This window comes from Lissotriton helveticus, chromosome 2_1, assembly GCF_964261635.1.
Source record: "Lissotriton helveticus chromosome 2_1, aLisHel1.1, whole genome shotgun sequence".
Classification (NCBI taxonomy): Eukaryota; Metazoa; Chordata; class Amphibia; order Caudata; family Salamandridae; genus Lissotriton; species Lissotriton helveticus.
Genome location: NC_136059.1, coordinates 878,269,101 through 878,285,981, shown reverse-complemented (window position 1 = coordinate 878,285,981; position 16,881 = coordinate 878,269,101). Strand labels below are relative to the sequence as shown.

At 40.6% G+C, this 16,881-nt stretch overlaps 1 protein-coding gene across 1 annotated transcript in view; it reads left to right on the top strand.

Annotated features, from left to right (window-relative positions):
• The window catches only part of FBN2 (fibrillin 2), a 1,174,837-nt gene that overhangs the window by 962,243 nt on the left and 195,713 nt on the right, over positions 1 to 16,881 (top strand). Inside the window, exons 26-30 of the mRNA XM_078675609.1 lie at positions 4,248 to 4,376; positions 9,312 to 9,437; positions 10,275 to 10,400; positions 10,938 to 11,060; positions 13,177 to 13,302. Of these exons, the coding sequence (XP_078531735.1) occupies positions 4,248 to 4,376; positions 9,312 to 9,437; positions 10,275 to 10,400; positions 10,938 to 11,060; positions 13,177 to 13,302 (630 nt within the window). The remainder of the gene's footprint in view (positions 1 to 4,247; positions 4,377 to 9,311; positions 9,438 to 10,274; positions 10,401 to 10,937; positions 11,061 to 13,176; positions 13,303 to 16,881) is intronic.

The window sequence follows — 16,881 nt, the reverse complement described above, 5'->3', positions numbered from 1 at the left end:
ATATATATATATATATATATATATATATATATATATATATATATATATATATATATATATATATATATATATATATATATATATATATATATATATATGTGTGTGTGTGTGTGTGTGACTGGATTCTACATGACAAATTCGTGCAAGACATCTTTCGAGAATGGGGGCATCCGCAAATCGACTTGTTTGCAGACAAAAACAACAAGATATGCCTAGACTGCGCGTCCTGATTATCCTGACCAGGCTTGAAGGGGAATGCCCTATTGCTAGACTGGCCAATGAAATTTCTTTATGTGTTTCCCCAAACTATGCTGATTCCTGCAGTGATCAACAAACTGTGCACGTCCAGGACCAGAATGTTCCTCATATCACCGGAATGAGCTCATTAATGGTGGTTCATGGACCTGCTATACCTATCAGAAAGACCACACAAGAGGTTGCCATGCAGACAAGATCTCCTGTACAAGCTTGAAAGGGCAGATTTTTCATCCCAACCTGCCCTCTCTATGCTTCACAGCATGGCTCCTGAATTCCTCCAGTATGGGCATTTAGGCTTCTTATAGGATTGTATGGACATCCTCAGAAAGCCCAAAAGCCCTTCTAAGAGAAAATCCTATGCCTTTCAATGGACACGGTTTAACATGATGTGCCCAAAATGATCATCATTCAATTTTGGTTCAAGAGAATGTAATTTTATCATATAGCCTCCATTTATCGAAGTCTGGCTTGCAGTTTTCCTCCATAAAGGTACATCTCGCAGCCATTACCCCATCAGGATTCAAGCAAGCCGGGCCGACGAGGCTGAAATGCCAGAAACCGGTCCCCGGTAGCTTGTCTCCTTTCTGGTGAAGAATTGGCTTGGTAGTTTGGTCTGCCCTGTTCCCATGATGCACTGGGCCAGGGACAGACTAATTTGAATATAGCCAGGTTCTGAGCTGGGATGGGGCAGTGAGCTAAATAACGGTGATGGATCAAGCCCTGATCTTTGGACTGGGTAAGAGTGGTCTGCTTAATTCAGACACTCTGTTCATCACCACCCCCTTTTCTGAAACGTTTTCGGCCACTATAGGTGTGGCAGGGTATACTCAGACATGAGTCCCTTGCTCACTGCTCCATCAGGATTCAAGCAAGCCGGGCCGACGAGGCTGAAATGCCAGAAACCGGTCCCCGGTAGCTTGTCTCCTTTCTGGTGAAGAATTGGCTTGGTAGTTTGGTCTGCCCTGTTCCCATGATGCACTGGGCCAGGGACAGACTAATTTGCATATAGCCAGGTTCTGAGCTGGGATGGGGCAGTGAGCTAAATAACGGTGATGGATCAAGCCCTGATCTTTGGACTGGGTAAGAGTGGTCTGCTTAATTCAGACACTCTGTTCATCACCACCCCCTTTTTCTGAATCGTTTTCGGCCACTATAGGTGTGGCAGGGTATACTCAGACATGAGTCCCTTGCTCACTGCTCCATCAGGATTCAAGCAAGCCGGGCCGACGAGGCTGAAATGCCAGAAACCGGTCCCCGGTAGCTTGTCTCCTTTCTGGTGAAGAATTGGCTTGGTAGTTTGGTCTGCCCTGTTCCCATGATGCACTGGGCCAGGGACAGACTAATTTGCATATAGCCAGGTTCTGAGCTGGGATGGGGCAGTGAGCTAAATAACGGTGATGGATCAAGCCGTGATCTTTGGACTGGGTAAGAGTGGTCTGCTTAATTCAGACACTCTGTTCATCACCACCCCCTTTTCTGAATCGTTTTCGGCCACTATAGGTGTGGCAGGGTATACTCAGACATGAGTCCCTTGCTCACTGCTCCATCAGGATTCAAGCAAGCCGGGCCGACGAGGCTGAAATGCCAGAAACCGGTCCCCGGTAGCTTGTCTCCTTTCTGGTGAAGAATTGGCTTGGTAGTTTGGTCTGCCCTGTTCCCATGATGCACTGGGCCAGGGACAGACTAATTTGCATATAGCCAGGTTCTGAGCTGGGATGGGGCAGTGAGCTAAATAACGGTGATGGATCAAGCCCTGATCTTTGGACTGGGTAAGAGTGGTCTGCTTAATTCAGACACTCTGTTCATCACCACCCCCTTTTCTGAATCACCTCTCTGAGCTTCACAGCATGGCTCCTGAATTCCTCCAGTATGGGCATTTAGGCTTCTTATAGGATTGTATGGACATCCTCAGAAAGCCCAAAAGCCCTTCTAAGAGAAAATCCTATGCCTTTCAATGGACACGGTTTAACATGATGTGCCCAAAATGATCATCATTCAATTTTGGTTCAAGAGAATGTGATTTTATCATATAGCCTCCATTTATCGAAGTCTGGCTTGCAGTTTTCCTCCATAAAGGTACATCTCGCAGCCATTACCGCTTACAGAAAGTCTCCCACACAGACTGCTCTACGTCTTCTCTTAAAGCTTATGGGCCCTCTTTCCTAGCATATACAAAAAGCCTCTTAGCTCAGAAAGCAGCTTTTGTAGTTGATATTACTTCAGCACGTGGAGTCCGTGAGATTCACTCTCTATGTGCTAAAGAACCCTATATAGTTTTTCATGCTAATAGGTTTGTCATGAGAACACATCCTAGATTCCTTCCCAAGGTGGTTTCCGACCTTTACATTAACGAAACTATTTCTCTAACAGTGTTCCTTCCTAATCCCTCCACCCCAGCAGAGAGGGCTTAACATTCCTTAAATATAAAACGAGCACTAAAGTTTTCTTAGCTAAAACAAAAGATATAAGGCTATCTGACCATCTATTCATGGTCCAATGCGGACAGGCATAGCTTCTTGCAAGTAGACCATCTCTAGATGGATAGTATCCTGTATAGTGTTTTCCTACCATTTAGCTAACAAACACTTACTTACCAAATCCAAGGCCCAATTTACTGGGGGAAAGGCAGCAACAGCTGCTCTACTGAAACATTTCCCATTTCCAAGATTTGTAAAGCTGCAACATGGAGATCAGTACACACTTTTACCAGGCTCTACTGTCTAGTTTCAGACAGATACTCAAGTAGGGCATATTTAAGGAATATTTTCGATAATTGTTATAGCTGCTAGTAAAGGTACTGGATTTGACTGCAGGTGTGGGGGATGGGCTAGTTATTCTTTTCAATGCTTATGACTATTGCTGAGGATCCCTTGGAAGAGAAGGATAAGTTGCTTACCTGTAATTCTTGTTCTCTTCCAGGGGAATCCTGATCAAAGTCATAAGCAACCCTTCCTCTTCCCCAGACGAATCTTTAATATCCATTGTGCTCTCATTAATTATGTCCCCGTAAAAAGACCTGACTTAACTGTCACCTATGGGGCATGATGGGATACACGGTATCCTGTGAGGTCTTAAAGGCACGTGCCAGTTGTCTCTGTTATGCTTTAAATGCAGTTTATTTACCAACAAAGCTGTGGTTAAACTTTATGGTCTCTTTTCTATTTTATGGAAATGTTTGATAATTGTGGGATGTTTTTAAATGAAAACTCAATATAATTTGGGCATTTTTTGCCTCAACTGTAGGATGCATATATATGTAAATATATACATTTATAGTGTTATATATATGGGCGGGACTATTCACTGCTTATGACTTTGATGAGGATTCCCTTGAAGAGAACTAGGATTAAAGGTAACAAATGTTTCCTTATTTAAAATCTACTCATACAACTTTCCAATATTGTCAATTGGCCTCGTGGGAACATGGCAGTGGCCTCGTGTGAACATGGCAGTGGATGCAATGTACACAAATGAGAAATTAAAGTGGTCATCAAGATACAGATCATGCAATAATGTTAGCGCATGTGAAAAAGGTGGTGTGGTTCTGCTAGATATTTTTAAGTTATTTCTAGGGCATAAGTCAATAAGACTGCCTTTTGAATGATCGCATCTGCTGTAGCACTCTGTTCACAGCCAGCGGGCTCAAATTCTGGCAAGGTGTGTTAAGCACGTTGCACTGAAGGCAAGAAAATCCTGTTCTATATAGTGCTGCCAATCTACATGAGTGGGGTAGCAAGTGATGTATAAACAAGTTCATAGTGTCATTGCCGTATAGTTGTGTTGCAGTAGTATTGGGTTATATGTATGTATATGCCTCCCTTTCCAGCACTGTGGTAATTCAATCTTTAAAATAAAGCTCACTATAAGATACATTGATATGTTATTTTCTTGTGTTCTTTCGATACTTTCAGTGGTACATTTGTGGTGCAATGCATGTGCACTGAGTACATCCAGCTCTATGTGACATTTATTTCTCTATATTGATGTAGACATTGATGAATGCCGTATTTCACCTGACCTCTGCGGGAGTGGTACTTGCGTCAATACCCCGGGCAGCTTCGAATGTGAGTGCTTCGAGGGCTATGAGAGTGGCTTCATGATGATGAAGAACTGTATGGGTAAGTGCCTTTGGTTACTACGTACTCCTCGAAGTAAAAATGTATGACATGAGGCACCTATGCGACTTCTTGTTTTTCATAAGGCCTATGCTTTGGCACACATTAGGATCACTGGACGTTGATGTTTGCCCAATTAAACTTGTTCTTGCCAGTGACTAGTGGTTGTGGCAATTAAAATGTCTGGGGTAATAATATAAAAAGCTGGTAAATTATTTTGCAGAAGATAGAAGGAAAGCACTGTGACAGTCAAAACCATATGAAAAAGCAAGATTCACTAAATACCTGCAGAGCACAATCACCTGCATTTGACTCTGGGTCGTTTCTACTTTGGGACTACTAGAGCGCAGTTGTTCTGCACCAATACTGGCTGAAGAATAGTTATCCAAACACAGAGCATCGGCTAAAACGTCTGTGCCTTTCAATGTGTCCCTTCTCTGGACCGGCTCTACAGTTGCATTACTTATTCAGTTATCATCCTTACATGGCCTCTAAAGATAGGTCTCCCACATGAAGGACAAGAAATAATCAAAAATATTTACAACAGAATACTCTTCAGTAAAGCAAGACCTCTGTTTTATGATTCCAAATAACCAGAGAAATAACACTTTACATATTTATCATGTGAGGTTTATTATTTAAATAATTTAATAAGTGTGAGAAAATAGAGAATAGTGGTGTTTATGGGACTCTTAGGCGAAGTTATGTAAACCGTAGCAATGACGACTTAACAAAAGTTTATAGTGCAACACAGTATCTTACATTAACTGAAAAGATACATTTGCTACCATGCAGACATTCACTTTACAATGATTTTCATTGATGGGTGTCCTAGAGGTAGGGCTAGCACAGGGTAGGGGCAACCAGCGTGATGGCACATTGCCCGCGACAGAGCACCAACAGAGCCGTACGGCAAGTGGCATACATGGCATCTCATACATTTGAAATGCAATGCACAGGTCTCAGAAGACTGCATTCAGGCAAAGAGGGGTCCTCATAGAAGTACATGCCACAGAACTGAGGCCTCACAGCATTCTATACCTTGAAAAGAGGGGTGGGGTGTGGAAAACAACTGAGGATTTGACTCTCAAGCAAGAGCAAGGATGACAGGAAGCTTGAGATATGGATGTGGTCCCAAGGGAAATGTGTCCTTGAGGGAGGTCAACATAAGAAAGGTAACTGTGAAGGAGAGGGAAGACCATCATGTATTCATTTTAAGAAATTTGGCCCTGGCATAGGAATGTCACTCCAAGGAAAGGGGCAACCCAGAGGAAGGAATGCAACCCTGAAGATGGGAGGGAGATCGTAAGGCAAGGAGGTGACGTTAAGGGATTGGGTAAGAGTGACGGATATTTGAACAGCTTTTTCCTGGGGGTGAAAAATAGCTGAAAAGTTGGAAATTGTATCAAGGAGACAGGTGTGGTACTGTTTCCATTTCTGAAGGTTCCCTCTGGTGCAAATCAGAATCTTGTATCCAGGAATTATACATAAACCTGGTACTGGTAATTCTAGGTGTATAAATAATTCATCTGTAGTCCTGGAAACCTAAGAATGAAGGCTAATGTGGTGTCTTCATGATAAAATTATGAATATGGGTGCATTCTCATATTCAAGAACCTGTAGGCGGAGCAAAAGCCTCTTACCATGCTCAGACAAGCAGTGCACCATTAGTAGAGGAATCAAAGGAGAGACATCTAGAAAATGGCGTCAGATCCCAGTCCCATGCTCAGTAAATGAAAAACAACATATGCACAGGGCGCCACCCACTGTCCATCTCTCCTCTTCCCAGGCAATTGCAAAAAAATACCTGTCATCCTGCCAGCTTCCCACACCACCCTCATTTTTCAATTTCCTCTCCCAAATATAAAAAAATAAAATTCCTGGTGTTCTGCGTCCCACCCGCATCACCCTTGGCATGACCCTCTCCTCCATTCCTCAAATATAATAAAAAGACCTGGTGTTCAGGCACAACTACTCTCTCTTCTTCCCACCCCCCCCAAAATGAAAAAAGTAATACTTGGTGTGCTACTGCCCTCACTCACTATCCACTATACCTAATTGTCCTCTCTGCTTATCAGCAGCGGCTACCTCAGAGCTGCATCAGCATTGTCTGTTAGTCCCCTGGCAGCCACAGAGTCAAGATGGATGAAGCAGATGGTGGTTGGCAGTGGCAGAGAACCACCCATGTCCCCCTGCCTCCCTTGGATCTGCAGAGACCTGGGAGAAGTTGGAGAAAGCATGCGAGACTGCAGATCATCAGGCACCATTGTGCCTCTTTGCTTTGCTAGCTGAAGTCTCAGGGGAGGCCAGGGAACACTGAGTCTGTAAGCGATTCTCTTGGTGAGTTAGCAGAAAATAACACAACTCTTTCCACTGCTGTCATGTAGCAGCAATGACTACCCATATGTAGAATATGGGGCGTATTAAACTTTGGGTGCATCGTACCTATTTGTGCCACATTACACCTTTAACTAGGTATTCCAATCCCAAACAGGAACAATTTACCATATTGCATATAATGTGCTGCCTTCAGGGCAGCCGCAAACGCATGCCTTCCCTGGAACAGCATGTTAGTGAAAGGTGGAGCCGCTGTTTGTAGTATGCTCTCTATCTTTCACAGTGTTCGTGGCACCCAGCCAAGACGTGTGGGGGAAACAGAGATCCCATTGCAAGTGGGTACAGTGGCTGACTGCACCCATCTGCAGGGTATTACCTAGGGGGAACAACAGGACCCCATTTTTCCTATTTCAAGGAACATCCTGAAGGATGCAGTGACTGTGCACCATCTCTACGCATCACCCAGTCAGTTCACCTCTTAATGGCCTCTGTGCCTGCATCCATAGTTCAATTATTTTTATTAGGTTTAAAAAAAAATATTCAATGCAGTATTATAATGCAACAAGCTTTTTTGCACTGCATACATTAAGAGAGATTGATTCATCATTTTTGAACCAAAAAAATGAAAACATTTGGTATTAACTAGTTGGGATCATCTTGTTGAAATCCAACTTGGAAGGGGTAGAGGAAAGAGGAATTTGCGAGCGGAAAACATAACTGTGTCTGCATCCTTAGTATGGCACGAGTACAGGGGCAAAGTATTTCACTCATTTGCATGGAGCGATTCCCACAAGCAGATGAATGAACACCCCCTGAAGATAGTTCTGGCGATGTAAGAATTACGGAAGTGTCCACCCAAACGTCTGCGGCAGCAACTAATATAGTAAAGATCCTTGGGGGGGCGCAGAAAGTGGATGCTCACTATTTGCGCTGCCTGGGCTAATATTTAATACGGCCCCAGTTACTCCATACGTAATATATGTGGGTTGTGATAAATAATAGGCGCTTGAAGTAGGGGTGCTAAAAAAGAATAGCTATGCTATAGTTCACGAGGTAATGAGCAATAGAGATGTCTTTAAATTTTATTTTTATCTGGTAACATTTACTGTGCTTCAAAGAAAGAGGTCAAATGACAGGCAATACATTCTGGCAAATGGTTATTTATTCTTTTAAACATGGAGTTTAGGTGTTTTTCTTTAACCCCTCCCCTGCTGGTGACGGAACCACTCCGTCATCAGCTGCGGTCGCGCTGTGCTGATCACGGCCCGCTCGGCATGCCTGCGCGGCGCGGAATCTGCGCCTGCACAGAGCGTTCCATTGAGCGGGCGGGGCCGTGACAGAACCGCTCCGTCATGAGCACAGCGGAGCGGTTCCGTCACCAGCATGCGCCCGCCGCGCGGCCGCCCTGCCCTCTTAGCACTGCGGTGGAATAGCCGCTGCAGTGAAGGGGTTAAGAGCAAAGCAAGATGATTTTGTAAACTGAACTATCTGGCAATCTTGCAAGGGTACAGTAAATTAGTTCATTTATTCTAATACATAATAAAATATAAATACTTGTAAATGAACTTTTCAAACGTTTTCACCTATATCAGCAGTTGTGATGAAAACAATGATTTCAGTAGGATCAAAATAAATCAAGATATATTTCCGGAAACCCGATTTCCATGCATTATCACTGGTGCTCTATTAGTTAAAAACTGTGGGGCATATTATCAAGAAAAGGCGATAAAATTATCGGTGCTTTATCGGCAGGAAACTGCCGCTAAAGCGGCGATAATGGGCTTGATAATATGTCCTTGTGAATTCCCATAGCAGCCCAGGTTCTGGTGTTAACCTGGGCTGCTATGGGAATTCACAAGGGCATATTATCAAGCCCATTATCGCCACTTTAGCAGCAGTTTCCTGCTGATAAAGCGGCGATAATTTTATTGCCTGTTCTTGATAATATGTGGGCGCTACCCCACCATGCTTTAGTAATATAATTGAGACTGTGCTCACCAAAAAGCATCACCTGCAACATACTACACCCTTACCACTTTTCTGCCGAATACATTTCACTACACTTGCTTTTGTATGTGACACTTGAAATTTCACAAACCCTATGACTTTAGTTATGTAACATTGACGAAATCACCCCCACTCTGAAATCTGTTCCTGCACTACTGACAGTACATCACACGGTTAATTCATTCAACACTCATAGCACCAAATTATCACAATAATAAAGTGGTATTATTTGCAAGCTTAAGCAATAAGTTAAATCTTTCCATGGATTGCCTTTGTGGTTCGTAGTATGATAGCTCACAGGGTTTACCTGCACTCTGCGGAGACATGTTAAACTTGAAACTCACAGATGAGACTCCTGCGTTGTTTTTTCTACCTTTCATTCTTCTCACATCCAGAAAGCTAGTGACATTAAGGACAAAAGTAGCACCTGTTATTTATGGTGATACAGAGCTGGACAATCTGACTATACTTTATATATATTCTGAAGACTGCAGTGCCTTACATGACTTTACTAATAATACCTGAAATGACACAAAATGTAAGATCCACACTAATTTCTATTATCAACTGATTACATTTTTTCTATGTTTCCAGATATTGATGAGTGTGAACGGAACCCGTTGCTCTGCAGGGGTGGAGAATGCGTGAACACAGAAGGAAGCTTTCAGTGCGAGTGCCCACCCGGACATGAGCTGTCAACTTCAGGAGACGCTTGCATTGGTGAGTCTCAATGACACTGCATTGGATTTAATTGAAATATTTGACTTATGAATGGCACCAGGAAGATTTAACAGAACTTTGATTTTTTTCTTTTAGAGTTCTATCACTTCAAATTTCAAATGTATCACTCTTTAAGAAAAATCATAATGTTAGATTACAAATCCATGAAGATGCACATACTCACTGGCAGGAACCATCTACACTTCTCATTTATCAGTCTCCTTGAAAATCATAATCTAGTTTTGTATTTTCTCCAATATTTAGATTGCTAAACAAGTTAATAGGTAGAAATGTATTTTACCCAATTGCTGATTCAAGGCAAGACATGAAATCCATTCTTACTATCTATACCGCATTGTTAATTATATATCCCTGAATTAACGATACCGGGGTCCCATAAGAGGGATTCTGAGTTCAACCTGAAACTCCCCTGAGGAATGAGCAATTAGCATGGAGAAATTCTGTTTAGATTCCCTTAGAGTTCCTCATTTCCCCCCATTGATTTACAAGGATATGTCAACTGCTTTCAGGAGCAGAAATCTACAGGTGCAAATAACCAGATCTGCTGTGATCCCATGGATCTCACAATTCTTATGTGGCAAGTAACTACTGTTAGCTGCCCCATCAGAATTGAGTGGCTACTCTTAACAATGGTGAAATTCTTTATAAGTGACAATGTGAATGCATGTGATTGTGAAACCAAAACAGCCCTTGCATATGTGGAGACAGGAAAAATTGTCTTGCGCGCTGTAATGAAAACAAAAAAAGAAGGCCTACTTTATTACTTGTGGACCTCTCCTAAGCTGTCTTTTTACATGTGTCTTGTTTCCTTCACAGATATCAATGAATGCTCCTTGAGTGATAATCTCTGCCGAAATGGAAAGTGTGTGAACATGATTGGAACCTACCAGTGTTCTTGTAACTCGGGGTACCAGACCACACCAGACAGACAGGGTTGCGTTGGTAGGTATTTCTTTATTCAACACTCAAAATCTGTTCACAAAAGGTAACTTCAGGTGACATGGAAACTAATGATTCCTGATGTCCTGTTCTACTCATCTTCATAAACACATGAGTAAACATACCATTTGTCTTAAAACTCAAATGAAGCTAAAAGATCTGGTCTAGATTATTTTGGAATTAGCATATACAACAAGTGATTTATGCTTTGACAGATGTTTATCATGAATCAGAAACACTATTTCACTTTGACTTGTTTCAGAAAGATATTGAAATATAAAAACGACTCCATTGTATGTGAAGTTAGGAATCAGCTTTGACACAATGCAGAACACACCAAGCTGCATGGCAGAATAACCCTTTCTAATGTAATTCTTCTCATTCCTGCCCTTCAGCGCATTCTGTAATACCATTAGTGCAGTCTGTTCATGGACAATATTTAGGACTATGGCCAAAGACAGAAAACCCAGATGTGATGCCCAGCATCTGATTAAGCATGGAGGTTACACAAGGTGAACTCAAAGTGTCTTTTACCTTCAGATATTGATGAGTGCAGCATAATGAATGGAGGCTGTGACAACGAATGTTCCAACTCAGAAGGAAGCTATGAATGTAGCTGCATTGAGGGATATGCACTGATGCCAGATATGAGGACATGTTCAGGTGAGGTCTTAAAAAATTAATATCAGTAATAAAATTAATGATTTTTTTCAGCATGTCTTTCCTTACTTGGGTCTTTGTGAAGTCTATATACCATATATGCCACATTTCTACTGCCTGGATACTTTGTTGGAAAAGGTACAAAGAAGAGACAAAGACCAAGATACACATTAATGATGATGTAAAGTGTGAACTGAGCTAGATAATCAGTGGTGGAAATGATGTGCATGCACAATCCTTGCATGGAGATGTGGGATAATATGGATAGATGGAAAAGCATTAATTGGGTCAAAGAGGAGTAAGGCAGTCTTAGGTATACGACTATGTCATTGCCAAGTGCATTAGGTAGCAGTGTGATTTCAAATGTATGATAGCAACCTCAACCTTTGACCTGATACATAGTCCACATGCCATTTGGAGGAGGTTTTTTGAGACCTCCCTAAATCAAGTCAGTTTATGTCTCAGGCAAAGATGTGATTGTTCCAGTTAGTGGTTTTGATCTTAGATTTATGATTTGGATATTTGGCCAGCTAGCTTTGGTTAGGCCTCTTAGGGTACCGCCAAGAAAGAACTTGTGGATCAGGCACAATGGGCTTAGATGTACTGTTACAAATCCAGTTATTCGCTAAATAATATGATTTAAAACTTTTAGATAGCTTTTTACTATACACTAAACCCAATTTGCTATTTGGAAAACGATTAACGAATCCCAAAATCGTTTCAAAATGCTGAATGAATCACAATTTGGAAAAGGCATGTTTAGAGCGATCCTACCAAGCTGTGATTTGCAATGGAATGTTGGGATGGTTTTCAACTGCAGTTTGGATTGCAAACCATTGGAGAGTTACCAACTCTTGAAAGGAGGTGGCAACCCATTCACAAAAGAGAAGAGACTCCTCCACCCTGGAAATGATAAACAAAAGTGTGATGGGGTGTGGGCAGTGGTCCAGTGGAACACTGCCAACTCGCAAACCAATTTTTTTTTTAAAGTAAACATTTTTATCTAAACACAGTCCTGTTTCCTATAAGGAAAATAGACTGTATTGAAAAAAAAATGGTTTTTAAAATGTAATCACTGAACATAGCAGGCCACCAACCTCGTTATGGCATCCAACTGAAGTAATTTACAATTTGTGATTTAACCTATTAGGTTCATGAAGTAGGTTGGATTCTCCCCCACTCCAAATTGTGATTTTGCAAAACAAGATAATAATTCATTGGTCAGTCACAAAATGTCAGTGGATTTGCAAAAAGTCAAGGTGCAATTCACAACCACTTTTTTGAAAATCCCATATTAGTAGATGTGGCACAATGTTCTGAAATGCACTCTTCTTCAACGTGAGCCAGTGAAGTGAATTGAGGGCAGGGCTGATTATTTTCCATAAACTTATCCTTCAAGGACAGACCATAATCTTTTGCAGTTATCAACAAATAACACATCACTTTCTCCTGTTAAGGTGCTACATAGTCCTTGCACTGGTGCTGGTACTGCACTTGTCAAGTCAAGTCAAGTCATGGATATTTATATGGCGCGCAAATCACTTCCAGGAAGTCTCATGGCGCCTGCAGCAGACTCTGACATCAGAAAATGGCACTAATTTGCAAATAACCAGGTCTTTAGTCCTTTGCGAAAACTGCCATGATCAGGGGAGTTACAGAGATGGAGTGGAATTTTGTTCCATGCGGCTGGGGCCAAATACGAGAAAGCTCGGCCACCATTCCTGGAAGTACGTACTCTCAGAGGTGTTAGTAAAAATTTGTTCTTGGACCTGAGATTTCTTGATGGCTAGATTTTGTTAATGCTCTTGTGATCCACAGCTAGTCTCTTCTTTGAGGTTTTTTCTCCTTTATTTCATTTTGTTGTGAAATGTATTTCATGTATTTTCCCTTTAGATAATGTGAAGCCTGTCAAATGGCATCTAGTACACACATATATATATGAGGCTTTTACATAGAGGTCATCTTAAATGGATGAACCTAAAAAGAGCATTCCAGAATGCATAAAAAACCTCATTGTCTATTACGATTTTCCCTAAAACAAACTCTTGGATTTCAGAGCTGTATCCCATTTAAGAATGTTTTTATGAGTGCGTTTTGACTGTGACATTTATTCTTACAGATATTGATGAGTGTGAGGACAGCCCTGAAATATGTGATGGAGGTCAATGCACCAACATTCCTGGGGAATATCGCTGTCTCTGCTACGATGGATTTATGTCTTCCATTGACATGAAAACATGCATTGGTGAGTGCTGAAAATTGAAACTGTTTTTATATTTTATTTTAATATGTTTAATGATTATTAGGTATTTACCAACAAACAAACCTAGCTTTGAGGAGCAGTCATTTTAAAGACCATTCCTTCGCAGCAGAAATTTCAACAAGATACTCAGTAAACAGAAATTTACAGAGTGTGCTCTAGTTAAAAACCGAATTGCAAAAAACAGGATTTGTACTGTACTAGTAATAAACTGGACAGTTATAGTTTTAACTTGCATATATTTTCAATACAAATTTACAGTTTCACTTACAGAATGATAATATGATGTACCCAGAATCTCACATTGTCTTTTGCCTAAGCCAATACAGAAGCCAGGGTGTCTGGGTTCCATAGTCAGCATCTTAATCACAAGTCATCATCTCCTCCCAGTAATCACAATGCTTCTAAAATATGATAAACGGTTCATGCACTGTACGTGTTTATATGTTACCTGCTTATAATTAATAAGCATCTCCTTGAACATTAATGTTGGCTTCTGAATTATGAGTTTTGGCACTGAACTTTGCAATGATGCTAGTCAAGCAATGTTGGGTTCTCAATATCTTCAGAGCACAGGTCTCATAGGTCTCATTGGTGAACAGAAGTATATGCTCACCTTCGCCGCTTAAAACATCACTCCACTGTTTTAATTTCTTTTACATTTATATTGTGGAGGCTATGTATAACCGTCTAGTAGGAGACTTTGGACAGATATTGAATGAATGCATGTGAAGCACATGCCACTTGAAAAACTGTTAGAATTTAATTTCTTTCAACTTCACCATCTTGTATATTGGTGTGAATACTATCCCCCAGGAAATTAATAATTATCACGAGTCCTATGCCTACAAATGACTGTATCCTCCTCATGTAATTTCCTAGCAGCTTTACCAGGACGCTAATGATATAAGGACTTGGATTACTCGATGTCCACATAATTGAAGAGAGTTATCCCAAATACATAGTTGATGATAATTTGTACATGCACAGAATGTCAAGTTATTTCATCCCTTCACATAAATAAATCCAACCCGGATGACATTATTGGTACTACTAGTAATGAAGTATAGAGACTATAAAAGAATTTCTGCACCTGGTCCCATACAGTCCATGTCTTTAATAACAGTATGATCTGAATTTTTATGTTATATTCAAACATGTGCTCATATGTTGTATTTTTCAAACTTCTTAATCAAAATCCCTAAAAAGTTATTTCTAGAAGCCGGCACTGCTTGGTCATATTAATACACGTGACTGATTATGCAGAACATAAGTGGGTCAATGAGACAATCATGTCAACCTAGTGAGCTTTTGTCCTAACAACAACAGCATCAGTTTGCATTTACTAAATTTAATGCAGATTTTTGTCAACTCAATTCATAGATTAATTCTTCATAATCATAGACGTTTCGCATGTATGCCTGATCCCCTGATGTTGAACTTCAAGCTGCACCTTGACCTACGATTGAAAATATACTAAAATAGGGTTATTTGACAAAAATATCATGTACAAAATGATTGTGATGAAGAATATTAAGTCAAAAATGTCATCAACTAAAATATTCGCTTTGTATGTAATGTGTCAAAAATATTGTGCAATAGAACATCCAAGATGTCTGCCAAATTATTTGTAATTTATTTAAAATATTAAACAAAAAAAGTATACTTATAAATAATTGTAAATATTAAGGTAAATTTTATATTTACCTTAATGCATGTATAACAGTTACCTAAAAAATATCAATATTAATTACAAAAAAATAAAAACCACATAGCATATTTCAGTGAAAAAATGTATTACCAAACTAAAAAACACAATTAAAATAAATAAATTACGTTTTATTTTAATTTACATTAAAACAAATAAGAAAATAAAACTAAATAGCAGCAATACAAAATAAACAAAACTATTTGTAGTGGTTTGGTTTATTATTCTCTCTCCAACATAAGCAAAAGTAGGGAAAGTACTGGACTTTAGAGGGGTTAAATTTACCATTCTCACTCTAATCTGAGCAACAGTAGGAAAAGGCAAGGTCTTTTGAGGGGTTAAATGTACTATTCCCACTCCAATCTAAACAACAGTAGGGAAAGTGTTGGACTTTGGAGGAGTTTCAGTTACTATGTCCACTTCAACGTAAGCAAAAGCAAGAAAGTGCTGGCCTTTCGTTAGGCTGACTATTCCAACTCCAATCTTAGAAACAGTAGGGAAAGTGTTGGTGATTGAAGTGGTGGATTTAAATGTTATCATTCCAACATAAGCAAAAGGAGGGGAAGTATTGGTTTCGGGGGGATTAGATTGACTATTTAGATTGCAATCTAAGTAAGAGAATTTAGATTCATTATTCCCATTCCAATCTAATTAACAGTAGAGAAAGTGTTGGATTTAGGAAGGGTTAGATGTACTATTCCCAATCCCACATAAGAAAAAGCAGGGAAAATGTTGGAATTTTGGAGGGGCTAGGTTTACTATTACCAACTAATCTTAGCAATAGTAGGTAAAATGTTTTACTCTGGAGCGGTTAGATCAGTGCTTAATTTGTAAAAATAAAGAAGTGCAGGTGCTGAAAATGTTGCCATGGAGGCCACAGCTCACTTCTTCCTCGGGTGAGCCCCACTTTCAACACTCTCACTGCCTCAGTCTCTATCTTCTAACCTTGATCTGTTGTCTGTCCCCTCAGTCTTTGTTCTAAGTGTCTATCCTCTCACCTCTCTAATTGTTTTCCATCATCTCTGTCACACCTGGTGGTTTACCTTATTCCCTGTATTTCGGATTTGCCCTCTATTCATCATTCTATCCCTGCCCCTTTTCCTCTTCACTTTTATCCATGCTCTGCTCTCTCCCCCCTCGATGTTAGCTCTTTACTATCACTCTTCAGTGATTAGCTGTGTCTCCGTTTTATCATTTGTCTGCTTTTTTCCTGTGTCCTGTCCTCTACATCCTTTCATTCTATCTTCTCTCTTCTTAATGCTCTCTTCTTCACATCATGGCTGCTTTCTCTTTTTATCTGATTTGCTCTCCTTTTCTTCTACTTAGCTCCGTCTTATCTCACCCCTCTTGTTTCTTTCTCCTCTTTACTCCTGCTCTCTCATCTATAACACTGCTGCTGCCTGTGACCCCTGTCGTCAGCCTGTACATGTCACTGCTATTTTGAACTCTGCGTTTTTCTGTTGTCATTCCTAAAGAAGTGGAAGATGGCGTGTTTTACTTTCTTACCTACACCGAATGCAAAAACAAAATGTACACCAAAAAAAAATGCTTTTTTTGCATATATTAATCAGTGCGGTATGACTGGGTTTATTGCTGAACAGACGGCTGCTCGAGCACAGCAGGTGATGTCACTGCTAGTGATGCCTTTAATTAGTAGGTCCAGGGATGGCGAGGGCATTGGAATCCACTGCTCAGCTTGCTGTGACCCTGCTGCTACAGCACAGGCATTGTCCCCAGCCGTAATGCTGCCAATGCCGGTAAGTATGGCTGTTGTGCCTACTGGACTCATGCACGCTCAGCAATTACTATGCTGGGGTGCAGCGCACAGATTCTACAGGTGACGCCATGGCGCACAA